Below are 26,680 nucleotides of genomic sequence, written 5' to 3' on the forward strand. Positions count from 1 at the left end.
TCGGACAGACCCCTCATTCCTTCTTACACTGCCCTTCCTTCCGATCCCTCAGCAGAAATCGCCTATTACCCTCTGCATCCTATCCATCTGTAGTCTCTGGAGCCCACCTCTTTGTCCCTGGCACCTTCACCGGACTGTCATTTACCGAAGCCTCCTTGTGTGCCGAGGCCCTGGGCGGGGTTGGGCTGCTGTCCCACCCACCGCTCCTGACCGGGATCCCTGCCTTCAGCCGGGGTCGCCGAGAGCCTAGTGGATATCAGGAACCCATTATTGTTGTTATTTGCTCATTACTGTTATTATTATACTAATACTACGGCCACAAAGACCCAGAGTCAACCAGAGGCCATCCAGAGGAGCCCGAGCTATTTTCTGATGATGGTTTTAGAGACACCGCTGGGAAACAGGGTTCCAGGGGCAAGGACTTGGAGTGAGGGCTTCTGGGTTCCAGTCTTGACTCTTTCTGCATGAACCGGGGCCAGGCCCTTCACCCTTCTGGCCTCAGTTTCCACGGGGTGCTGGCCTGACCATATCCCTGTCATAGTATCATCACAGGGATCGATAAGGGGAAGTGACTTACAGGATTTATATTTGGTGGCCCCTGTTAGGGGTTGAATTGTGTGCCCTTCCAAAAGATACGCTGAAGTCCTAACCCCCAGTACCTAGGAGTGTGACCTTGTTTGGAAACAGGGTCATTACTTAGGTTGAGAGAAGATCATAGTTGAGAAAGGTGGGTCCCTAACCCAAGAGGCCTGGTGTCCATATAAAATGAAGGAAGCCAGTGTAGAGACACAGACACAGAGGGAGAAATCGGAATGATGTGGCCATGAGCCAAGAAACACCTGGGGCCACCAGGACTGGAAGAAGCAAGGAATGGTCCTTCTCTAGAGCTTTGGAGGGAGTGTGGCCTGCAACACCTTGATTTCAGACCTGCTGGTCTCTGCAACTGTGAGAAAATACATTTCCACTGATTTAAGGCAGCCAGACTGTGGTGCTTTGTCACGGCAACCCTAGAAAACTAATAGAGGCCCCCAATAGGTTTCTTTGGGCCAGCGAAGACACTGGCACCCTCCCCTCATCTCCCTGCCCGATGTTGCTAATGCAGCTGAGAGCTGTGTGTGTGGCGGGGTCCCTGGTCATCCTGTGTGAGTGAGCATGGCCCACTCTGGGGCCCACCCCGGGGCCTACCCCTGTTGGTGTTGGTGAGTGCTACCTTCGTTCCAGCATCTTCTTGAACTCAATCCTCATAAGGAAACCCCGGAGGCGACACTGTAACATCGTCATGATCTTGGCCAGCCGCTCGTCCCGCATGTCCTCAAGCTTAGCCAGGATGCCGGCTCGGAAGAATACCTAGGGAAAAGACACACCCATCTGAAAAGAGGCCAGCTGTCACCAGAGGCAGCCACTTGCAGGGAGTTTTCCATCCAGGCACCAGGGGTCCAGAAAAGTCCTTAAAAGTTAAGAGGGCCAGGTTGGGGCTGGTGTTTGAGACCCCTTGGGAACAGCTGGCCCCAGCCTAGACACCACCAATAGCAGGACCACGGCCGGCCCCAGTCAGTTTCCCCTTGCCCTTGGTTCCTCCTATGGGCCTTGCACTTAACTGGCTGGGTCACCCTGAAAGTGTCTCCTCACATCTCAGGGCCTCAGTTCCTCATCTGTGAAATTGGGATGTTGATCCCTCCCTGAGGGTTGCTATAAGAATTGGAGATACTGGGTGGAAAAGTCTCGTATAAACTGCGAAGCTGTAAGTAAGACGTGATCTATCTTCATAATCCTGGCTGCTATGGTGACTGCCCAGCACCCGGGGTGGCAAGAGGCCTTCCTTCTTTACCGCCATGCAAAACAGCCTTTGGACAGTCACAGTTCCCCAGGGACCTGGGAGTGGGAAGAGGAGCTAGTGAGGGCGGAGGTGGGGTTGACTCTGTAGGAAGGATAGAGAGTTTTACAAATGCTGCGCAGTTTCGGGCACCCAGCTCTGATGTGTGAGTGGGGCACAGCCCCAGGAAAACAGGGCCAGCTTTGCAATTTGTCAGAAAGAGCAGGAAACACCCAGTCTCCAGGAAATGCAAAGTAGAGTCTCAAGATACCAGTCACTCTTCCCTCCACCTGTAACTTTTTTTTTTTTTTTTTTTTTATTTATTTATTTGACAGAGATCACAAGTAGGCAGAGAGGCAGGCAGAGAGAGAGGAGGAAGCAGGCCCCCGGCTGAGCAGAGAGCCTGATGCGGGGCTCGATCCCAGGACTCTGGGATCATGACCTGAGCCGAAGGCAGAGGCTTTAACCCACTGAGCCACCCAGGTGCCCACCTGTAACTTTTAAGACCAGAAAAGGCAAGGGTTGGCAAGGTTGTGGATCAAGGGGAAGGAGAGTAGGTACAACAGTTTTGGAAAATGGTTTGGCATTCCCTTGTCCAGTTAGATGTTTGCACACCCCGAAACAGGCAACTGTCCTCCTCAGCGTTAACATACCTATCTCCATCCTGGCTGCACATTGTTTCTGCCTGGAGGGCCTTGGAAAGATGCTGATACCTGGGCATAGGTGATTTCAAACTATTTCTGGGGCGAGGCTCTGCCATTGGTATCTTTACCCCTCCCCCAAAGATTCTAATGTACAGCCAAGGCTGAGAATTTCATTCTAGAGAAACCCCTACATAGGACCACACAGAAAGATATTCAAAGTAGCATTGTTAATTACTGCTGGAGGGAGAAAACTATTTCCAAGGACAGAAGAAAGGGTAATTGTGGTGTGACTGTCTGAGGCAGCAAGATATGTGAATGATTGTCATGTTCTAACCAACAAGGATGGATCCTGGAAATACAACGAAGGGTTAGAAGCATGTTACAGGAGAGTATATCAAATATGACACTTCCACGAAGCTCAGAACCAGGCAGAAACCGAGGCCAGATGCATATGCGAGAAAACTATTTTTTAAAAGGCAGGAGGGTGGTTAACATTCAGGACCAAGTTTACTCCTGGGGCTGGGGAGGAAGGAGAGGAAAGAGATGCAAAGATTAAGTTCTGGATTTTTAAGCGGGCTTGTGGGTGGTGGTTTTATTATTAGTGTGTTTCATAAGGTAACATCTTTTTATAGGCCTCAAGTAGGACATAATAGAAACTTCTAGAAGGATAGAAGGTGCCAGGAAACCTGTACCTGGCCTCAGGCTGCCTTGGATGTGCTATGTCACTTTAGCCAAGCTACTCTTCTTGGAGAGGCCTCGATCTCCGCTGTTGTTCAGTGGGAGTGCAGGACCCTGAGTCCTCCCAGCCCTGAGAGTCTGTGATTCCACACATTGGGGCAGGGAGCCGAGCCCCTAACTGAATCTTTCATGTGGATGCTATGGTACCAACTGGAAAATAAAGTTTCCTCTCCCTGCCTTCTTCCCCCACAAAAACTCAAAGAGCTAGCCATCATGGGGTTGAGACATTGGGCTTGGTTTCATGAAATGTTTTTTTGATATTTCCCAATGGCTGCTCATTGAGGTATGTCCTTTCAGGAATAGTGAGGTGAGCGTGTGTCTGGGGGTGGGGCCCCCATGCACCAATGATGGGGATAAGGGATACAGCTGACCTTCAGAATCATCCTGTTCTCTGTTCTGCCTCTGCCACAAGAGCCTGTCCAGCCCTTGGGGAGCAAAGCTGTCCCCAGAATCCCCAGACCTTTATCTGGACCCGAGGTTCCCAGTGTAACCCTTGCACAACCTCAAATGCAGTCCGTTTGCCCAGCCAGTAGCTGTGTCAGATGCTAGCAACGGCAGCCCTATCTCCCCTTCCCGTGAGCAGCATCTTGGGGGTCCGAGGCCTACTCCTTCCCGCCTGGTTCTGCAGAGCTGGGCACATCGGCTCCATGCACCTGTCCCCACTTCCTCAAGTTTCCCATCCTTCAAAGGTGGGGGTGGGGGAAGCAGCCAGTATTCAGTGATTATGACAAAACCCAAAGTGTTACTCAAAGTTAGTTTAGTTGTGCACAGCATGTCTTAATTGTGAAGGAGGCCAAAGCTAGTAGTTCTGGCAAATTCTAGAGCAGTGTGATGATTCTGCCAGCACTTACTACCAGAAGCAAGCTCCAGGGAACTGGTGACTCTGTTCTGTTCGCTGATGTATCCCTAGAGCCTTGAACCATGCTTGGCAACATTTGCTAAGTGGCCAGAGGTGTGGGATGTACACATAGCCCGGAGCATCCCTGTGCTTCCCCAGGCCTGTGGGCTATACAGGGGCAGGCTTTGAGCCTGATACTCCTGCATGCAAAGCTGGGATCCTCCTGGATCACCCTGGTTGTCAGGCTGGGGTGCAGTCTGCTCGGGCAGCTGTAGAGGGACACCTCGCACCATTAGCCTGGCTGGTCCTGCCAATCCCAACAGGACTCTGCAGGGCCAGGAAGTGGGACAGACACAGGGCAGCCTAGGTCCGGTGAGTCAGGATCAGGCAGCCTCTCTGAGTCAGCCCCGACTCACCTGCCAGCTCAGGGCTGGAGCTTTCAATGTGGTGGGCTGGGATTATGGTGCTTTACTCTTAGACCTCACCGCCCCCCCCCCCCCAACACAAACACACACAGTTTCATGCCCTAGTCAAACCCAGGACCTCGATTCTTACTGGGGTTCATACAGGCCTAGGAAATAATCTACCATTTAGTAAGTACCTGTCTGAGTTGGGTTCTCATCCCCCGAATTCCATGAGATCAGCTGTATCAGCTCTCCTTTACCAGAGGGGGAAACTGAGGCTCTCATCAGCTGGGGCGGGGGGGGGGGGCTTGCCCAAGGCAGGCCATTGGAATTCATGCCCTGAAGCTCACCTTCTGAGGACAAGGCTGGGTTGCATAGGGAGGGAGTGTCACCGGAAGAGGTTACCTTGGTATGCCCAATCTTGTACTCATTCACATCCAGGTCGATGGATCCGAGCAGCAGCTCTGAGGCCTTCTTGTTGTCTACGAATCCCTGAGGAATCACGTTGGGGTTCAGCACTTGGTACCTGGTGGGAGAGAGACAATGACAATTGTCGTCGTGCGCAAGCTGGCAGCTCAGGAAGCATATCCACACAGTTGACCTTTGTCATGGTCTTGGAGTCACGGGTTAGACCTGTTTTACAGATGGCCACAGCAGGCAGTGGGTGGGACTGACAGGAGACCTTGGGGGGCAAACACTGGTGTTGGCCAGGAGTCCATGAGGCGGCAGGTGCTCCTAGAAATGAAGACACCCAAATCTTTCCTTCCTGATCTTTCCTTCCAGGCATAGAAGTGCTGCCTTTCCTGAGCTGCCAGCAGCCCTCTTTGTGATTTCTGTGAATCCTTCCCTGTTTAGAGCCTTCAGAGGGCTTGGACAAGATGACCTCTAGTGACATGCCCTGTTCTGTCCATCTGTGGTCATATGTTCCAGCAGATAGGGAAGGGACAGAAGGAAAACCATGCCTTAGGTGGAGGTCTTAGTTTGGGTTCCCCCAGAAGCAGACCTTGAGACAAGGATCCAAGTACAAATGGTTTATTTGGGGTGGAGGGTGGCAGGGTTGGGAAGGGGGTCAGGGAAGTTAATAAGAGGCATGTTATCAGACTAGTTATCACAATGGGCAGCTGGGACTTAATCCTGCTGGGGGACACTGGGAACAGTGGTATGTACCTCTACCCAACCCCACATTCAGTCATTCAGTGACATCTCATTGCTGGCTTGAAATTGGCCATGAGAGAGTTTATCCCATGGAAATCCAAAGACACTACAAACCAGGGCTTTTAAATTTTTATTATTTTTTAAAATTTAACCCAGAGAGCCTACTGTTAGACACTTATCTGGAAGCCAGTACAGAACATGCCTCATCGTTAGGCCACCAAGAAGGGTGAGGGAGTTGAAGTATTTATTTGCCAATTGTCCTCAGTCACTGGTTGAGGGCTGTTCCTGGGGAGACATTACTTCCTGAGACTTTCAGCCTGCCCAGTAGCAAAGCAGGTTCCAGAGCCAGGGGAGGCCCTCAGGCAAAGAAATGCACATGCTAGCAGTTGAAATTCAAGTCAAAGCATAAAGTAATGACGGTGAGTTGGTATCTGCTGTGAGGTGTAGCGTCTGGGACAACAGGACTGTATTTCTCCATTAGTCAGTCCCTGTCAACCGAGAACTGTAGACTCATGGTATCAGGGAGACACCACTCACCTCTGTTTGAACTCTGGGTACTGCATCCTGTTTGGGAAGCCCTTCCTGCAAATACGGATGCCTTCCAGGACTCCGTTACAAGCCAGCTGGTGCATGATCAGGTGCGCGTCCACCACGCCTGCCAAGGGGGAGGGCACAGGACGCCGTCAGGACTCTTGGATGGGACAGGCTACTCCTTCCCACCGCAGAAAGCTAACTGAGCATCTGTGTCATCAACCCCGGTCTTGTCCCATCACTGCCCAGGGAGCCCCACAATTCAGCCAACACCCAAAGACCTCCCCAATGTGACTTCCAGCTGGTGCCCACCCAGCCAAAGCATGATTTTTGCTTTACAAAGCAGCTAGAACATGAATTTTGGATGATCCGTTTGTTTAAAGATTTTCTTTATTTGAGAGAGAGCTAGTGCGTAAGCGAGGGGAAGAGCAGAGGGGGTGAAAGAGAGACAAGCAGTCTCTACGCGGAGTACTGAGCCCTCTGGGGTCTCGATCCCAGGACCCTGAGATCATGACCTGAACCAAAACCAAGAGTCAGATGCTCCACCGACTGAGCCACCCAGGCGCCCCCGGATGATCCATTTTTGGGGGGATCCTTTGGTGCCCCGCTTTGCCCTAGTCATCCCTGCCGATTAAAAGTGGACTTAATTCATACCTGGCTCACAGTTTGCACCCAACAAACATTAGTTATTTTTATTAACTGTTATTGTTTCGGTGGGCAAAATTGTCCAAGCTTGAAAAAATTGGTGGGAGGAGAGGGAGGCAAGAAACAGAGTACTTCATATTTCAAAAGTAACTAAACTTCTGTAAAGGGGGGGGGGTACTTCATTTGAACAAACACTAACTTCACAGAGCCCCACGATGTACCTGATTGCTTGAACTCGTTGGGGACAATGCAGCGGACAAAATGGGGAGCGGTGCTGTGGAGGGTGGTCATCAGCTTATTCAGCTGCTCCTGGGGACGGAGGAACAAGAAGCAGAAGGACTGAGTAGAGCTCAGTGTTGGTGTTGCAGGACACACACGCTCAGCCGAGCTGTTTATTTAAAGTTCAATTAATTAAATTCAGATCGAGCTCTTCTGCCACACCAGCCTCCTCTCCAGGACTCTCTTGCCACATATGGCTAGTGGCTATCATCATGGACAGCATCTTGGGTGGTGGCTGTCCTCTCAGAGGGACTTGCCCAAAATGACATGGTTTTCTTGATGGTTTTTCATGACAGGGCCCTTCTCACTCAATGCTGGCTCATCAGAGTCTCAGTACTAGAAGGAACCATAGTACCTGTGAGGATAAAGCCCTACCCGTTGTGACCTCCCCCCTAGACGGTCCCTCCTCCTCTGCTTGGATACCTCTAATGACGTAGCCTGCCCTGCCTTCGGGCAGCCATATCCTTGGGAAATACTGAACTCTTCCTTTGTGCTGTTCATCTACACTTTGGAACATGTCCCCAGTCATGCCCCCAGTCTGTGGAAGTTGTGGTCAGCCCAGAAGGTCTGCCAGCCAACTTTAGGGCTCAAGATCTTAGGCACCGATATGTCCATTGTTACCACTCTCTGGATTTCAATTCTGAAATGACATGGTTGGACTGTACCATCTCTAAGGGTCTTTTCTGCCCTGAGGTCCTGTGGTTCTGTGACCCCTTCAGAAGGAAGCAGACTCCTTGAATGAAAGAGGCAGCTGTAGGCATAGAAATGAAATCACCCTGTCCTGGGCTGTGAGGTGGAAGGCGGACCACCACATCATTAGAAGGGAGGGTTCGAAGGAGGGTAGGGTTCACTGGATGCACAGTGACTTAGAGGGCAGCCCCTACTCACCCTGTAGAAGTTGGAGACTGTCATGAAGGAAGACCCTCTCTTCTGCTTCTTGCTTCCAGCTGAGGAAGAAAGACAAGCATGTTTCATGTCAGAATACAGCGCAGGACATTAAGTGTTCTGTGTCGAGGAAATGCATTCTCTGGTTTAAAAAGCTTTTCTTGTGGGGGATGCCCGGGTGGCTCAGTTGGTTAAGTGTCTGACTCTTGGTTTCAGCTCAGGTCGTAATCTCATGGTCCTGGGATTGAGCTCTGCCTTGGGCTCTGTGCTCAGTGGGGGAGTCTCTCTCTCTCTCTTTCTCTCTCAAAAAAAAAAAAAAAAAAAAAAAGCTTTTCTTGGGACTAGGTAAGGTGGGGCCTTCACACCAGGAAAGAGAGATCTACCAAGGAATGGGTGAACGGGATGACTATGGCCTAATTGTCAAAAGGGGCATCATGCTCTCTGGAGAGTCTGCTTTCCCTTTGTGGTTTAAGGCTATACAAGGGGACAAACTGTTCCCATCGCCTGGGAAGGAAGAGGAGCTCATAGACCATCTGGAGGAATTGCATGTTGATGATGAAAACATCTCTGAATTCGAGGAAATTTGCAGTTCTTGCCCCTCTGAGCAGCAGCCATATTGGGAAGCTCCCCTCTGGGGTGTTTCCCTGTGGGCCACATGACCTCCATGGGGTAGAAGGCAGGGCTGGGCTTGGCCTTTGCCTCAGACAGAGGAGAACAGGGAGCGGAAAATAAGGACATAACATTTGAGCCTCAACTCTTCCAAAGCAGTGTCACTCCACTTATAGGTGATACGGGCCCAGCGATCAAATCAGTTGATGGAATTTCCCAGAATGTATCTGTATCTCTCCATTGCACCATCGTTCATGGCCTACCTCAAGCAACTTGTCATTCATTTATCCGTTTAGCAAGAGTTGAATAAGAGAGCTTTGTTTCCTTATTTCCATTTTGGTCACTAAAGGGCATCAGCATGGGGAGACTAGACACAATTAGCATTCAGCTGTACCTGGAGCCTCCTCTTCTTTGAAGAGAAGGGCCAGGAGTCCCAGGGATGATTTCTGGAACAAGCCCACCACTGTTTCATTCAGGGGGTCTTTGTTCTTCTCCAGCCATCCTGTGATGTTGTAACCCACCTGGAGGGGGGGCAAATGCCAGTGGTTACCTTCGGGTCTAGCCTCTGCCTTCCAGCTCCTTCAGGCAGAACCTGTACCAACAGCTTAGCCTGCTCTGGGCTCCCAGGACCAACCTTCAACCCCATCTCCGGGGGCTTCCATTCTTGACATTTTCTGGAGTCCTGGGATGTCCCTGAACCACATTATGAGGTGGAGGCCCCATTATCTGCTTTCTTGGGCATTCACATTTTGCCTGTTGAGGCCACCCTGTCTCTGAGGTTTTCTGATGAATCAGGACTCTAGCTACTTTCTGTCAGGCTGTGACCTTCTCTTGCGGGTCTTGCTCTGCTGGCTACTCTGAGACTGCCTGAACTCTGACTCTTTTGCTACCCAGGTGGATTGATCTTCTTCCAGGCTCAGCCCTTGCTGTGAGTGACTGGCCTTGACCTGAGCTACATGAAGAGCTCCAGACAAGGGTGTCTGGTTTCTCCTTCTCAAGGGCACACATCCCTTGGCCATTGCCTGGTGGAGGGGGGGTTCCATCCATCCAGAACTGGGGGCTCCCTGTGCTCAGGTAGTTGGACATCCATTAATTTCTGCTTCCCATTTGGTCCTTGCTGGAGGCAAAGAGGAAGCACTTTTCAGATTTTTCCACTGAACGTAGGGAACTGAAGGAAGCAGATAAGAAGCCCAAACCTTTCAGGTTTCCTTCTCCTATATAGCATATAGACTTTCATCACCTCTGGGCTTAAAAGCCTTCTTAGCGGTGTAGAGGCCCCATTAGACTTGGAATATTCCATTGCTACAAATACAGAGCTCTTGTCATTTCACTGTGGGAGGTGAGGTAGGCTCCCAACCCGCCATTTGCTCTAGGCATTGGCATGATTCATTTTGCAAGTGATTGGCATTGTTATGGTTGATGAGATCATCAACTCCTGGCCCCAATGCCCAATCCAACAGCAGCTTTTCTGACAGCTCTGTCCTAAGGCTGCTGTTTCCCTGCAGTTAAACCCACAGAGGCTCGACAAACTCTGGTGGTAACAGGAGCCTTGGCATTTACGGCAATACTGCAATCCCAAGGAAACCAAACTCATTCTTAAAAGCTGGCTGAACAAACCTTGTCTCGCCTATCAATTATTCAAATAGAACCCGAGTCCTGGTGGCACTTAATTCCCTCTTCCCCAAGGACTAAGTTTGTCATGAGTGAAAAAGCCACTCCGAGATGTCATTTTGCTGGTTTGGTGGCCACGAGCTGTCAGAGCGCAAAGTTGGGGGATAACTGGTGGGCCCGCGGTGTTTCTTTTCTCTTTTTGCGAGTGTTAGCAATTCTGTCCAAGATCTGAGTTCAGCCATCAAACCAAGGGCTGCAGACAATGGTGTAGCCCTGGCGGGTCTGAGGGCGTCAACTGCTGGCTGCTCCCTGATTGCTTTGGAAGTCTCAGAGGGGGAAGTGATGAGGAAATATGAGTCAGAGGTCATTTCACTGAGCCGATACCCCTGTTATATGGCGGCTGTGCTAGTTGGAGGCAGGAAGCATCAGAAAGGGCAGGGCTGGAAGGACCTACAGGACACAGACGCTAATGCAGCAGGAAGGTGGCCACAGGGGGCGCCGAGGGGGTACTCACAGTGCCTGCATAGTGGACGAGCTCGAAGTGGGCCTCAGGCCCCTTGCCTTTGCCCCCCTTGGGCTTGAGGAAGTTGCTGGACTTGCCCAGGTGGTTGTCATAGAGTGCTGCCTTGAAGGTGGCGTCGGTGGCCTTGGGGAAGACGCACTGTTCCTCCAAGATGGAGAAGATGCCCATGGGCTAAAAGGGAAGAGTGGTGGATGGTGTTACAGGAGGCCACGGGACCCCAACGGGGCCACTCAGGTGTTGGCCTGGGGGTGGTGGGACACCCAGGTGGCTGGCCAGGAAGCAGAACTCTGGGCAAGGAGCACTGGTAATAGTGCAGTAGCTGGTCTTCGAATGCCAAGGCCATTTAGATTGACAGAGGCTAGAATTCATTGAATCTAACAGAAGGGACGATGGAGGTCAGAAGGGGCTACATGGCTCCCCAAATGCTAACCCCTCCCAAACAGTGGTGTCAGGCAGGCTTGGCCCTCAGGAAAATGGTAAAGTCAATGATGTCTGTCCTCTTTGTGTTTAACACTCTTCTATCTGCTCTTGCCCTCAAAGACGTTCCTGGCTACCAGCGGCTGCAGATGGTTCTAGGTCTTTTCTCATAGAACAAGGGTGCTCATAAATGCTGTCCCTCCACCACAATCTATGGAAGGTCTGGATTTCTTTTCTTTTCTTTTTTTTTTTTTAAGATTTTATTTATTTTTTCAACAGAGAGAGATCACAAGTAGGCAGAGAGGCAGACAGAGAGAGAGAGAGGAGGAAGCAGGCTCCCCGCCAAGGAGAGAGCCCGATGCAGGGCTTGATCCCAGGACCTTGGGATCATGACCTGAGCCAAAGGCAGAGGCTTTAACCCTCTGAGCCACCCAGGGGCCCCGAAGGTCTGGATTTCTAAGGAAGATTTCTGGAAGAGGGCAGTGCTTAACCCCAAAGGTCAAACATGAGGACATTTCAGGTTCTGTGACAGCTGGATAGGGAGGTATTCGTAGGTGTTAGGGGACAGGTGGATTGTGCACACAGCCTGTTTTTGGAGACTCTTTTCCTGGGAGGTTAAGGCTGGTCTCACACTGGAGACCCCTGGCTGCCATAGCTTCCCTATGATGGCCCCTAGGCTGAGCCTCAAAGACGACATATGTTATTTGCTTTCTTTATTTTTTAAGTTTTTACTCTGAAATAATTTTAGGCTTGCAAAAGAGTGTGAAGCATTCCTACGTGTCTTTCATCTGACTTCTTGAAATGTTGATGCAACTTCGGTAACAATAAAGAAAAACAGGAAATTAACATTGATACAATTCTATGAGTGGACTGTTCAGATTTTGTCATCTGTCCTGTTAATGTCCTTTTTCTATCCCTTTTCTGCATTTGATCAAACCATATATATTCTTGAAGTAGGCCCTTTGCTAAAATGTTCCCTATGGTATGATTATAGGGGTGGCCAGTAGATTGCCTGGGTTAGAACCTGATTCTGCCATTCACAGGTTGTATGACCTAGGACAAGTTACTTCCCTTCTCTGTGCCTCAATGTTGCTGTCTGTGAAATGGGTGTAATATATCACCCCCCCACTCCTACACACATGTGTGGCAGCTTAGGATGAGCCAGTGAGTTGAGGCAATAACAGCCCAACTAACAGTCGTCATTGCAAAACTATCATACCCATTTTGCAGAGAGGAAGCTAGAGGCCAGACCAATCAAGGTCGTTAGCAGTGCTGTTAGTGCCACCTCCCTCAGGCACCAGGGAAGTCCCCCTCTGAGCACCCCCCACCCACCACTCAGGGCCCTGGCCTCTAAGCCCCACCTTGAGCAGCAGGTTACCTTTTCCAGGAGGTCAATGCAGGCCTGTAGGTCAAGGCCAAAGTCGATGAAGACCCATTCGATGCCCTCCCTCTTGTACTCCTCCTGCTCCAGCACGAACATGTGGTGGTTAAAGAACTGTTGCAGCTTCTCGTTGGTGAAGTTGATGCACAGCTGCTCGAAGCTGTTGAACTGGGGTGGGAGGGCAGAGAGCAGGGCATCAGCCAGGACCCAGGTAGAGCCTCCCTGGGACCAGGACTGAGGGACGAGGCACAAGCCGAGCTCAGATTTGCTGTGGGCCAACCATTGTCAGGTGCTGCCCCAGGTGCCCGAATGCTGACCACTGGACAGTCCTCCATCAGCCCTTCTCAGTTACCCTCCCCTGCAAAGGTCCAGAGCAGCTTAGAACCTGCAGAGCAGGGTTGTGGGGGAGGGGGGCAGAAGAGAGTGCAGGGGAGAGGGCACGGGAACGATCCAGCTGACATCGTGTTGATACATGACATCACGTTGATCCATTTACACAAGGGAAATTGGCCAACACTTCAAATACGGTTTTTCTTTCTTTCTCCTTTCCTCTTTTTCCCTCCCTCCCTCCCTCATGCAGTTAATGAAAATCATTGTGGAAAGAATCATTTCTTCCCAGGATAGAATCATTTAAGAGGCATTATGCTTCTGACCCCTGTGTGCCTCTGGACAGTTCACTCTCCGGGTGTAGTTTCTTTATCCTCATCCAGAGGATGAAAGGGTTTGAGGGGTTTACAAGCCTTAAAAAAAAAAAAAAAATCAGAGAGTGCTTTCTCTTAATGAAATCCCATGCTACAGCCACATGAAAAATAGGTTAGAGCAGAGGTGCCATTATAATCAGAGGGCACGCTCGTGTGTCAGACCCTGTGCTGAGCTGCACCTGCTCCAAACCTTACAAGGCAAGAAGGAGTAGTGTCCCCATTAACAGGTAGAGAAAGGGAGGAACACAGCTTGGAAGTGGCCAAGCTGGGATTCGAACCCTGTTTGTTTATTGCACACACTCTATTGTTGACTCAGAGCATCCTCTTTTCCCCCAGTCCATTCCCTGCTGGCCGTCAGTGCCTTCCCAGGACGCCAGGGAACCCAGTTTGGAAACTCTAAGCCTCCTTCCGCTTATGAAATTAAAGGATTCTATTGTTGATGGCAGTCAGATTAGCCTTTTAGAGCCTGAAAGAAATTGGGCTAAGCTGTTTTTTGTTGTTGTTTTTTTTTTTAAAGTGGGCTCTGAACTCATGACCCTGAGATCAAGACCTGAGCCAAGATTAAGAGTCAGACGCTCAACCAACTGAGCCACCCAGGTGCGTCTGGGCTAAGCTGTTTAAAAAAAAAAATCCACTCGTGGCCAGTAGAAATCTTAAAATAATAGGATAGTGGAGGGGAAAGGACTTTATAGATCATCTCTTCCAGCCTGTTCATTTTAGAGTTGAGAAAACTGAGGCTCCGAGAGGGGTAACTACTTTCCTAAGGCCACACAGCTAGCTGAGGGCCAGAATCAGATCTGCTGACTCCTAATCATACTGCCTCCAATTACAGAGGTAAAATATTCCTGACTCACAAAACCAGTCGGTGAGGAGACATGAGTCTTTCTCCTGTTGGAAAGAAGTGGGAGTCTACCAGTGTTGTGCTGGCCAATCAGCTTACTCTCTCTCAAAAACAAGAGGAAGGAAGGAAAGAAAGAAGGAAGGGAGGGAGGGAGGGAGGGAAAAAGAGGAAAGGAGAAAGAAAGAAAAACCATATTCAGGGGCGCCTGGGTGGCTCTGTGGGTTAAAGCCTCTGCCTTCGGCTCAGGTCATGATCCCGGGGTCCTGGGATCAAGCCCCGCATCGAGCTCTCTGCTCAGCAGGGAGCCTGTTTCCTACTCTCTCTCTCTCTGCCTGCCTCTCTGCCTACTTGTGATCTCTGTCTGTCTAATAAAAAAAAAAAAAAAAAAAAACTTAAAAAAAAAAAAGAAAAACCGTATTTGAAGTGTTGGCCAATTTCCCTTGTGTAAATGGATCAACGTGATGTCATGTATCAACATGATGGCAGCTGGATCACAAAATTCTTGAAAACTCAACGGTCGGCCCTCACGAGCCAGTAGAGGCTGGCCCCAGCATGTCACCCATTCAGTCCAGTCTGTTTACCCCATTCTTTATGACTTGGCGCCATACAAATGAAGATGGAACCTTCTGGATGCCAAAAGTCAGAGACCCAAGAGCAAACAACTGAGATCAGCCCGCCCCAGGTCCAAGATGAGAAACAAGAGAACTGTGGTGAAAAGTAGCTTTTAAAAGGAAAATGGTCACCCCCAAAGCAGACACAGAATGCCAGGGAAGGCATACCTCAAAGATCTCGAAGCCAGCGATGTCCAACACCCCGATGAAGAATTGCCTCTGCATCTTGGTGTCCAAGGTCTTGTTGATCCTGACCACCAGCCACTTGAACATCTTATCATAAATGGCCTTGCCCAGAGCCCCGATGGAGTTGTTGCACTGTTCCATGTTCTGGCCCTTTTGCACAAACTCATTGCCCACTTTGACCCGGGGCCTGGTGATACCCTTCTGGAGCTCCCCGGAATTGAGACCCATGAGATGGGAGACTTTGTCAGCCACTGAGTAGGGACAGAAAAAGCAGATGAGTGAGAAACATGACATCCTGCCCTGGAGAAACCCAGCACCATCCATCATGGTTAGGGAAGGGAGGAAGGAGAGGGTAGCAGAGACTCTATGTTGCCCATGAGAGAAGAGACATCTGAGATGGTTTCCCATACTCGCTCAAGGTCAAATGGCAAAGCAGAGCATAGAAACCAAAATCGTGACTCTGACTCTCTGTCACATCTCCCTGAGATTATCAATGTCTGGATGTCCAAGAGACATTCTTGGTTTACAACACATCTCTGCAATGTGCATGAAGCCTCAGAGAGTCCTGAACCCCTGCCGCTGGCCCCCTCCTCCTCGAAGAGCCCCAGCCAGACACCTACCCTCCGTGGTATCCACTTCAGCTTGCTCTTCTCTGGGCTTCTGCTTGAACTTCATGTTCCCAAAATGCATGATGCCCCCCGTCAGCTTATAAACACCAATCTTCTCCTCTGGGCTGAAGCCCAGCACATCAAAGGCGACCTATAGGGAAGAGAAAGTCAAGACATTCCTGGCTTCTTATCCCACAGAATAGAGGCCGTGGCCCTGCAGCTGTGGGGGTGGCACCAGGGGGCCATGGTGGCCATGGTGGTATGGCGTGGGCTCTGGAGGCCAAACACACCCCGGCCTGGAGGCGGGTCAGTTTTCCTCCAAGGAACCCAGACCAGATGCTCATCAGTGTAGTCATTGTATTTATGTACTCTCCCTGGTCTCTGTTTCGTCATCGGCAAAAGGGGGATCATAGGTGGTCGTAAGGATAAACCAGAATGACGTTTCAACATTTAGTCCAATGCTTGATGCATAGCACTCGAGAGATAATAACAAACGGGAAGTCACATTATCACCACCATCATTATTACTGCTAAGGCTTCACGGTAGGTACCGGGAGAGGGAAAGGCAAAGGCGCACCAGAAATGGATGCTACTGTCAGACCCCAACAGAAGTTACAGGTGCTCAATGTCATACGAGGAGAGAGTGGGTACAGTAGGAACTGCAGAGACGGGAGGGTCACTCCTAGCCAGACTGGAGTACGTGGCCCCTTTGGTTCCTTGGAATTCTAGTTCGGTTCTGCTTGCTATTACAGGTGAGAGGGGTGCCAGCTGCAGCCCCAGAGATCTCCAGGGGAGAATGTGGGCTATTGCCTGGCTGCTCGGAGTGGTCCCCACCCCATTTGGGTCCCCACCCCAGGTGACAGTGCGTGCAGGGCCCCCACAGTCTCTGTTCTGACTCTCCCTGCCACATGCCAGCCAGGAGGGTCCACTCACATCTGTGATCTGCAGCTCCTCCCCGTCGTCCATATTCTCCACCACCGTGACGCCCTGGCTCACCCAGTGGTACTCCTTAGGGTTGGGGACCAGCAGCAAACTCTCTGCCAAGAGTAGGAAAGCAGATTAGCAGCTGGGTGACGTGTGGTTTTCTTCTCTTTCCATTTTAAGCCGGATCCCGAAATGCATCTCCTGTGCCCAGCATGACGGTGGGCGTCATGGGGTTACAGAGCTGGATAAAACAAGGTCCCTCTGGGATCACCCAGAGTCACAGAGGGACTTGAATGGGGCACAGGATGAGCTTTAGGGTGACAGGAGGGTCTCAGCAATTTGGTTGTGTCCTTCACTACGTGGCCCAGTACCTGGTGCCTATTGGGCCCCCTGTAGATGTTTTTGGAATAAATTAATTCCTATCTTTCTCTTTCCTCTGTCCAATAAATAACAGTTTACCCTCTAAGGCAGAAGGTAACACAGTGTCTGCAGTGGGCAGTAACAATCACTTGCACATGGTACGCACGGATATTGTTGCTTTTATAAAGAAATATACTCACTTCTATTTTTCTTCATATGTGTGCCCCTCTTGGTCTATCTTTGTTTTTCCACTTTTGGAAGAAACGTGGGTGCAAGAAATACTTTCATGTTCCTTCATCTCTACTGTTGGGAAAAACTAGAGCCCAAGAAGGAAGATAAATATTGGCCATCACCCTGCTCTAGGGTCAGGGAGGCAATAGGGCCTGGTGGGGAGGGTGGTAGACAAGAGAGCTTGTGCTCCATCCAAAGGGGCCACCACCACTCAACTGCCTTGATTAGCACCTTGTGCAATGGCAGGCCCATGGCTACCGGATCTTTGGCTACTCCAGAGAAACCAAGAAGATGATAGTGTTTTTGTTTTTTGGGTTTTTTTATGTGAAGTCTTCCAATTTCAAAATGCTATCCATTCATTAAAAAGGACAGTGTGTCTGACGCAAATAAAGCCCAGTTGTGAGTGAGGAATGGTACCTAGTCTCTGGTAGGGTTAGGAGGTGTGTATGCGGAAGATTGATCTCTCCCCTCACTTTTTACCCTCAGCAGGTCTGCCATGACTAGTTGAGCAGGTTGGTGCCTGCACAAGAGCATCTAGGTGAGTGAGTGAGTATACTTTGCTCATCAGATAATGTACTCAGTGTGGGTTATGTCCACCCAGAGAGGAGCCTCTTGTTATCACACATGAGATGGTCCTGGGCTGACCTCTCTGCTCCTGTCTGAGCATTGGGCCCAGAGGCAGCAGGTCCAAGACCCATACTGCAGGTCTGTGTCTCAGCCATGAGTTGCAGGCATTCCAAAACCCCATCTGTGGTATGGGCCAGCAGGGGTGTTTGGTCTCATGAGGTCATTGTGAAGATGGGATGTGAGTAGAACTTTGAGAAAGTTCTGTGCAACCTATGCATGTAACTCAAAGGGATTCCTGCAGAACCACGAAAGAGGGGGGTTGTTACTGGACCCTCTGTCCTCGGGAGCTGTTTTGTTACTGAAAAAAGAGAAAAAGCAAGTTAAGGGCAGGCAGATAGACATAAAGATCTTTACCAATAAGTTCAGGTTTCCTGTTAGAGAGAATCTGGTAGAAAATATGGTAGCCCCTCTCAGCGGCTTGCTGTGAGATGACACGAGATTTCTCTAAGAGATCTGGAAAGGAAGGTGCAAACATGTCCATAAATACAGTCCCATTCTGTCTGGAGTGCAGGGTGCCACAGCCAACGGGCTCCCCTCTCCATACAGCCCCACGCAATAGCCAGTCCAGGAGCCATTCCCTCTGCCCCGGACATGGCTGCTGGGGGCCTGACTGACCATGGAGGGGAGCCCGGGAGCAGGGCCAGCCCCCCTAGGCATGGGACAGCACTGGGCCCCACACACTGTGTAGCTGGTCCCGCCCCACAATAACCCAGCAAAAGGGGCCAGACTCACAGCTCTCAATGTCCGCTCCAGCCAGTTTGCCTGTCGTTCCGAAGTGGATTCGGATGAACTTGCCCTGAGCAGGGAGGAGAGGGTTGTGAGGAAGGATACAGGTAGTTCTAGACCAACAGAGTCCCTTATTGGCAGCTCCCCTGAATTCCAAGGGTCCTATTGGGAACGTAACTGGGCCAGACATCACTGTTCGTGGAGCTGCGGATTTCCCACACAGAGGGGTAGAGAAGATGGAGGGGCTTGGAGCAAAATTTAGGGTCTGTGGGGTAGCCCCACAGGGCATTTGTGGGGAGAGGGGCACCGGCAGGAGGGGCTGGGACCTCTGGGAAGCATGCTTAGAGGCAGGCATGGGGGAATTTGGCCAGTGGGTGTAGGAAGCACACTATGGAGCCTCCTTACTGACACACCGCATCCCTCTCCCTGACCTTTGGTAGAACCACCGGGAAATTCTCCTGGAAATAGGTGTCTCTGTGTCTCCATCCCTGCTGCTCCTGCCCATCTACCCCTCGCCTCTATTTCTCACCTGCCTTCCCTTCCTCCCTGCCCAGCTCTGTTTACCTAGGCTCCCTGCCAGCCCACTGGCTCAGGGGATGAGGGGCCCCAGCAGGAGACTGGGAATCAGGAGGGAAGCCCAGGCATTTCTCCTCCCTGGACAGCACCTCGGGTATTGGAAGGTAGAGCTCCCACAAGAGGACTGAGCTAGCTCCAGAATCCACCAGGGCCCTGGGGACAGCACGTTTCCTGCATCCCTCCAACCCGGCCAACAGTGGTGTTCGGAGGGGAGGGATGAGGGGAGGTGTCTACAGCTTCCAGCCAATGTGCATCTCTGGCTCCCCCGTCTGACTTCTCAGCCCCTCCATCACCGTGTTACCAAGTCTCTGCTCTCAAGCTCCCGGATTTAAATACTGATGTGGTTCTGTTTGATATAGACCCTGACAGATAGGACATCAAAAATCTCTGGGGAGGAGGTGCTGTGACTCTCTTCATTCTATTTGCATGTTTAAATCTGCCCCATTTTCCTTACCTGGAATGGGGTGACACCTATCCCCCCTTCCCTCAAGGGGCCACCGTTGCCGCTGCTCACACTTACAAAGCGAGAGGAATTGTTGTTCCTGATGGTCTTGGCATTCCCGAAAGCCTCCAGCACAGGGTTTGCCTGGATGATTTGATCCTCCAGGGACCCCTGACCCAGAGAGAAACACAAGGTTGGGTGTTGCCTGGAGATTCGGGGCTTTCACAGCTCTGTGGCTTTGGAGCCAGGAGCCAGGAGGGGAAGGGCCTTGGGAGGCCTGGAAATCAGGGCAGAAAGGAACCTGGGAAGAGGGCCGCCACCTGATGACCATTCCCTGCGGCCCTGACATGGGAAGGGCACCTGGCAGATGACAGGCCTTGCTTCTTAGCTGTTCTGTACTTTGTGATTGCGGGAGAGACTCCTGAGTGAGCCTGAAAACCCTTCCCAGGGCATCCCTGGTCTTCCTTACAAACTCTCCTTTGCTTTGTGGGCTTTTATAGATGCCACTGGCCCAGCTGTTGCTCCCTGGGCCCCCAGGCCACCAGGGTCTGCCAAAGCAGCTGAGGGAGGAGCTGGTGTTCCCCTTTCTCCCCTGCCAAGCACCAGTGGCTCTGCCACCTGCCCTTCTGGGGATGGACGTGACCTGGGACAGTAGAATAGATCCTGTAGGAGGAGACCCAGGTCTGTGGCCTCCTTCTTCCTATGTGGTTCACCCTTCTCTCCAAGCCTGTCTCCTCCTCTGTCAAATGGCCCAAACCCACAGGACAGGTGTGAGGGTCACGTGGGCTCTGCTGTCTGTGCCCTCTCGTGTGTGCCCCCCCATGTGTGCCCATCTGTGTGTACCCTCCTGTGTGTGCCTGAAAACAGGGTGGGCTGGCATGACAGACTCTGAGTGTGCCCGTTGGTCCTACCTTTCCATCCGAGGACTGTTTGCCAGTTCCTCCGACGTTTGCAAAGTACTGAATGACCTTCTTTGTGTTCTCAGTCTTGCCAGCACCAGATTCTCCACTGCAAGTGGAAAATAGAAGCAGACAAGTGAAGCACAAAGAGGGGATTGGCCACAGAGAAGCAAAGCAGTAAAAGTTGCAGGCTGAGTGTCACCATGATTCACCCTCAGCCGGGATAGGGACAGACAGTTGGGGGGTGGGGTTGAGGGACAGAGAGGCCCCCCACAGTTTCACAGGGGCAGCCTTGATGTCCTGCTAAGCCCACTCACAGCCTGCAGATTTCCATACAAAGTCCCTCCAATTAATTCTAAGAAGGCTTAATTACATGTGTAAGACACAAACCTAATTATATGTATATAGACTGAGAGACAGAAGGGACACTTACGTGATTAGCATAGACTGATTTTCACGATCTGCAGGGAAGAAGACAGCAACAGGAAGATGTAATTAGGAAACACTTAGAAACTAGACATTTGACATCGCCCTGGCCATTCAGTCCACATCTCCCTGCAGCCCACTCAGCTGGGAGGTGGGGTGCAGCGACCACCAGAGGCCCAGACCCCCGTGTCCACTGACCATTGCATTGCCACTGTAATGTTCACCTCTGCAGAAGGGCCCCAAATTTACCAGCCCCGTTCTATAAAACTACCCAGTCATAAGCAAGATAAAAATCACTTCATGGGCCACCATGCCACATTGCAGAGATCATACAGGGAACGGTTAAGTGTTGCCTTGAATCCTGGGCAAGTTACTTAACCTGGCATCCCATGTTTCTGTAAAGCTTAGAAGGGATGTGGTGTGAGGTAGGGCTGGTACTTAGCAAGTGCCCTGCGCCCTTACTGAGCCCTGGTACCCAGTGTTAACATCACATCCTGCTGCTTCTCAGCACATAGCAAAGAACTTCAATGGGTAGCATGGAGTCAGGGTGGGGTTGGGTAGCCCGTGGTTCTAAAATGTTTGGAGCCAATGGCAAAAAGAGTTTTTGTCGCCCACCCTGAGAGCCCTAGCAGGCCCTGCTGTACTCACTCATGAGCATGTCGTGGTAGGCGTTGTCAGAGATGGAGAAGAGGTGGGGTGGCATCTCTGTGCGCTTTTTGCCTTTGTACATGTTTGCCACGCGGGCTCCGTAGATGGGCAGCCACTTGTAGGGGTTGACTGTCACACAGAACAAGCCTGAGTAGGTCTGATGGGAGGCGAGGAAGACAGTTAGCTGGCCTTTCCTCCTGATGTCCTCCTTCCCTCCAAGCCCTAGCCTGTCCTAGAGCAGCCTGGGTGGGGAGGGCGCTGCCAGCCTGGAGAGGTCCAGTAGCATCCCCTCCTGGAGGCAAAATCTGTATTGGAGCATCTAGTCAGCGACCAAAACAATCCTTCGCTTTCATATATTTGTTTCATTTTCTTCTGGTTTAATTATTTGCATAGATAACACAGTCACCGCAAGGGCAAATACGCAGGAAAAGGTCTCCCCAGGTGCTCGGTGTCCTAACTCCTCCTCCCTCTGGGGAAGCACTGTGTTAATTTCTAACAACCCCTTGCATGGTTTTTGATGCATATACAAAAAACCCAGGGATGCGTTCTTACCCACCCGACTTCTTGTTTTTAAAGCAAAAGATAGCTTTCTATAATACTGTTCTATATCTTGCTTTTTCTGTTTAATCTATATGGGAGATTTTCATGAGAATTCAGAGAGAGACTTCTGGGGTGTTTTAACAGCTGTGAAGCCCTCCCTGGGTGGACACACCCCCCTCCCCCCCACCCCTCAGTGGGCAGCTGGGTTTGAACTACTCTTAAGAAGAGGCACCATCTTCTCTTTTCATCACAAGGCAATTTTGTAAGGAAATTGTCCCATTAAAAAGAAAAGAAAATCAGAAAAACCAATGAAGTAGTAGAAGAAAGGGGAGAAAAAGGGAGGGCAGAAAACAGCCACGTCCATGGGTCCCCAACCATGGGTTCCAAACTTTCTCCTTGCTGGACCCTCACATCCACCTGATAGCCCAGCCCCGACCCCGTGCCTCTTTTCAGTTAGACTTTGAAACATTCCGCCTTGACCCAAATGGGAATAAACGCCTCCCTGCCTGACGCCAGCTTCTTCTTAGCATAACTGCCATATACATATTAAGTTTTTATGAGGAATCTTATTAAATAGAAAGTGACCCAAAGAAAGAGAAACAAAGATGAGATAGAGCTCACTTAAGGTGTTGAGAGTAGGACACACAGTGTATTGCCCTGGGACCCCTGCCACTGAGTTACTCTTTCCCGCCAGTCCTGTCTGAGGGGTGGGGGTGAGGCAGACAGCAGATGGATGGATGGATGGTTGGATGGACGGACGGATGGGGGTGACATCTAACAAGGCCGTATGATGTCACCAGAGGGAAAATGATGTCTTGATGGGAGAGTCTGCAGTGGTGTATTGGGGGGAAAGACTCCCGGATGGCAACCTCAGCAAAAAGGTATACCAGCTGTCCATGGAGATGGCACCAATCACTGAGACATTGAAGGCTTGGATTGGAAGTTCTAACACGTCAGAAACATGGTCCCCGTGCCCTTGTCTGAGCCATACTGCGTGACGGTTGCTGGGAAGGTAGAGTAGCAGCTGTGCCCTTCCCATCAGGAGGGGCGCAGAAGGTCAGCAGCCACCCCTCGTGCCCACCGCCAGCCCCGGGGAACTCACATAGATCCTCATGTTGGTGTAGCGTTGGCGCAGGTTGTTCAGGACGCTGGCCTCATTCAAGAAAGTCATGTCTGCCATGTCACTGGCTTGGTAGAATTTGGGTGGGTTCATCTGCTGGACATCATCCTTCTTCACAGTGAGAGTCTGAGTGGGGGAGTGTCAAGACACAACAGGAATTAGGGAGCAGTACAGTCAGCAGCCATGTCAGCCTCTGGCACAAGGTACCACAGGCTCTCTGGTATCTTGGAACGAGCTGGAGTCAGGTGACCAGTGGGCCCAACTCCTGGTCCAGCCACGTCCCACTGTGAGGCTTGGGCTGATGAGAGACCTCCAAGGCCACCCGAGTCCAGATTGCCCTTCCTCTGAAAGAGGGATCACAGGAGCGTCCTTGGCTGGTTGCGGGGAGAACTGTATTAACTTAAGCGGGATCCTGTAAAATACCTTATGAGCTATTAAGTTCCATCCCTACCTTCAGAGCACCTCCTAACCCTGCTTCTCTTCCTGCCACGTCCGTGCTGATAGCCCCAGGGACACTTTGCAGAGATGTGACTCTTGGCTCTCTGTCTTGAGAATTGGCAGTGGTTTCTAAACAGCGTGAACTTCTTCATTGAAAAAAAAAGGAGGGGGCGCCCGGCTGGCTCATTTGGTTGAGAGTCTGACCCTTTTTTTTTTTTTTAAGATTTTATTTATTTATTTGAGAGAGGAGAACATGAGTGGGAAAAGGGGCAGAGGGAGAAGGAGAAGCAGGCTCCCCAGTTGGTGCCAAGCCCGACATGGGGCGTGATCCCAAGACCCTGAGATCATGACCTGAGCCAAAGTCACACGTTTAACCAACTGAACCACCCAGGTGCCCCTGAGCTTCCGACTCTTGATTTCAGCTCGGGTCATGATCTTGGGCTTGTGGGATCAAGTCTCTCCTTGGGTTCCATGCTCAGTATGGAGTCTACTTGTCTATCTCCCTCTGTTCCTCCCTCTGCTCTTTCTCTCTCTATCTCTAAAATAAATAAGGGGTTGCCTGAGTAGTTCTGTCAGTATAATAATAACACTATATGTATAATATTATAATATATAACAATAATAATAAAATAAAGTAAATAAAATCTTTAAAAAAAAAAGACATTTCCCTGCTCCCCCCCAAGCCACCTTAAAGAATAAAATTGAGGGGCACCTGGGTGGCTCAGTGGGTTAAGCCTCTGCCTTCAGCTCAGGTCATGATCTCAGGGTCCTGGGATCGAGCCCCGCATTGGGCTCTCTGCTCAGCAGGGAGCCTGCTTCCCCACCCCCCTGCCTGCCTCTCTGCCTACTTGTGATCTCTGTCTGTCAAAAAAATAAAATCTTAAAAAAAAAAAAAGATTTAAAAAATAAATACATTTTTAAAAAAGAATAAAATTGAAAACAAGTGAGCAAGCAAACAAGACCAAAATAATAATAATAATAGTAATACACTGAATCCTGAGCAGTAAATGTGTCAGGGTGAAAGTAGTAGTACAGGGTTAGGATCGTGGAGCGCCTGTGCACGGCAGGCAAACCCCATCCTCCCTCTGCGCCCCAATTTCTTCATCTGTAAATGAAAACTAGCACCAGCTCTTAAGTTTCAGCATCTGGGACCAAAGCTCAAGCCATATGATCCAGAAAACAAACATCTTTGACAAGCTGCCTACAGCCTGAGATGTGAAGCTTGAACACACCCTGGGATTTCTGGGACTTTTAATAATTTATGAGTCCACTAGGCAGATAACTTGAAACCTTGACAGTTCTGGAAAATCTACCCACTAATGGTCACCACACCCATGGTAAATCAAGCTGGGTTTTATTCCGAGTCCATTTCTGGGAGTTCCCAGATCTCTGGGCCTCGCCTTCATGCAAACACTTCTCTCTCTCCCTCCCTCTCTTCTCTCTCTCTCTCTCTGTGTCAGCAGAGGCAGAGGACAGGGGCCTTTACCTTTCTCTTAGAGGTCAGGTGGAGTCAGTCTTTGTCCCAAACCTGCGGTGCTCACAGAAGTATGCGCTGTCCTTAACGTGTATCCCAACCGGGACCCCTGAGGATCCAAGCTCTCGTACATTACTCCTCACAACACCGCAGTGCTCTGCCCTTCTGAAAAGTAGGTTCTCCAGAGAAGTCAGCTTGACTTTCATGTTCCAGTCCCCTAGAACCTAGGGATAACCTGATCTCCCTGCTGCTGCTCCCCTCGAAGTGAAGCAAAGCACAGATCTCAGCTCAGCTGCTGCATGTTCTGATCAGAGGTCTCTGGCCTCTTGCCTTCCTGACATTGACCGAGGACCAGCTCACACTCCTGCTGCTCGGCCCACCACGGAGAAATGGTCTTGTGACTTGGGGGCATGTGGGTGTTTGAGCCCAATACAGCTAGGTTTGAATCTGAGCTCGGCGTTTGCTGTCTTTATGACCATGGGCAAGTTACATAGAGCCTCTTTCATCCTTTACAAAATAGTAACACCTAAAATCCCACTACATAAGATTATTGAAAGGATTAAACAAAACATCCAGTGCCTCACCAGGAGTCTGCCACAGGGTAGCGGTTTAACGAACCCAAATTGCTATCCACTCTCTCAAGTCACCCCCACAGTCAGAAAATAGTGGAGACCAGTAGAGAGAGAGGTGTGCTGGTAAACCAGCTATATGGGTCGGGAGGTGGGGGGAAATCCCCGATTTATACCATTTGTCAAGACATCAAGCTGCCAAAAGTTTAATACTTGGCTGCAAAGTCCCTGGTTGTTTAGTGTTGGGTGTTGGGTCCTCACAAGCCAGGACAAGCCAGCTCCAGCACTGCCGCCATGCAGCAAGGGACTCTGAGCCTCCATCTGTGGGCACGCAGGTGGAGAGCACCCTGAGTCAGCCAGGGTGTTCTGGGCCCTGCCTCACGTTCCTCATGCCGCTGTGAGCACACAGTGCAACTGCTGATGTCTGCGATGCTTATTGCCGTGCCCCATGAAAGTGACTCTCCACAATCTCATGCACACGCATGCTATTTCAGAGCATACGATGAGCTTGCGTGTGCCCTACCATGTTGGAGTCTCTACTGGGAGAGAGTCAAAGCTCAGGGAGGGCAGGTATCTTGCCCAGGGCCATAGTTCAAGTGTAGTCAGGTCAGCACACAGGACTCAGAGGCATCTGCCCTCTTCCCATCCTGCCTCTTGAGCATGGACGGCAGAGCCTGGGTGTCTGCCACTCCCTAAGCTCAGTGTCTTCCTGGAGATTATTCCCCACTCACCTGGTTGTTGACTGTCTTCACAGTGACCTGGTCGCCCTGTTCAGACTGGATCTCCCCAGCAACGAAGCCCTCTTTCTCGTCTTTGACCCAGCAGGACTTCTTGATGTCATAGGGCTTGTTCATGGCTTCGATCCTCTCCTTTTCTGGAGGTGCCAGGAAGGGCATCGGGTCCACATCGTCCCCACATTCACCTTTGTATCCACCAGGCATTGCGGCTTGGCTGATGGAGGAGCAGGAGGGAACCAAGGGAGGGAACCAGGGCTTCCCTGGGTGCTGTAGGGAAGAACAAGGACAGTTTGCCAAGACTGATGGGTAGGCTGCAACAAATGCCCCAAGAGAGATGGGGTTGCTTCTCTCAGGTCACTTTGGAGGTCTTGTGGCATTAGGTCTTAATAATCAAGAATTAGAAATTAGTGGGGCACCTGGGTGGCTCAGTGGATTAAAGCCTCTGCCTTCGGCTCAGGTCATGGTCCCAGGGTCCTGGGATCAAGCCCCGCATCGGGCTCCCTGCTCAGAGGGGAGCCTGCCT

At 50.8% G+C, this 26,680-nt stretch overlaps 1 protein-coding gene across 1 annotated transcript in view; it reads right to left on the reverse strand.

Moving 5' to 3' along the window:
• Nucleotides 1–26,361, reverse strand: part of MYH16 (myosin heavy chain 16) — a gene marked incomplete at its 5' end in the record, with an annotated part of 59,779 nt that extends 33,418 nt beyond the window's left edge. The window contains 19 exons of the mRNA XM_080831071.1: nt 1,211–1,347; nt 4,843–4,963; nt 6,130–6,247; nt 6,990–7,077; nt 7,936–7,994; nt 8,936–9,062; nt 10,667–10,846; nt 12,471–12,641; nt 14,795–15,063; nt 15,433–15,571; nt 16,354–16,457; nt 17,917–18,015; nt 18,295–18,358; nt 19,385–19,477; nt 20,218–20,314; nt 20,639–20,666; nt 21,280–21,436; nt 22,922–23,065; nt 26,152–26,361. Coding sequence (XP_080687197.1) covers nt 1,211–1,347; nt 4,843–4,963; nt 6,130–6,247; nt 6,990–7,077; nt 7,936–7,994; nt 8,936–9,062; nt 10,667–10,846; nt 12,471–12,641; nt 14,795–15,063; nt 15,433–15,571; nt 16,354–16,457; nt 17,917–18,015; nt 18,295–18,358; nt 19,385–19,477; nt 20,218–20,314; nt 20,639–20,666; nt 21,280–21,436; nt 22,922–23,065; nt 26,152–26,361 — 2,405 coding nt within the window. The remainder of the gene's footprint in view (nt 1–1,210; nt 1,348–4,842; nt 4,964–6,129; nt 6,248–6,989; nt 7,078–7,935; nt 7,995–8,935; nt 9,063–10,666; nt 10,847–12,470; nt 12,642–14,794; nt 15,064–15,432; nt 15,572–16,353; nt 16,458–17,916; nt 18,016–18,294; nt 18,359–19,384; nt 19,478–20,217; nt 20,315–20,638; nt 20,667–21,279; nt 21,437–22,921; nt 23,066–26,151) is intronic.
• Nucleotides 26,362–26,680: the final 319 nt, after the last annotated feature.

The sequence above is a fragment of the Martes martes genome (assembly GCF_963455335.1).
Source record: "Martes martes genome assembly, chromosome: 18".
Classification (NCBI taxonomy): domain Eukaryota; kingdom Metazoa; phylum Chordata; class Mammalia; order Carnivora; family Mustelidae; genus Martes; species Martes martes.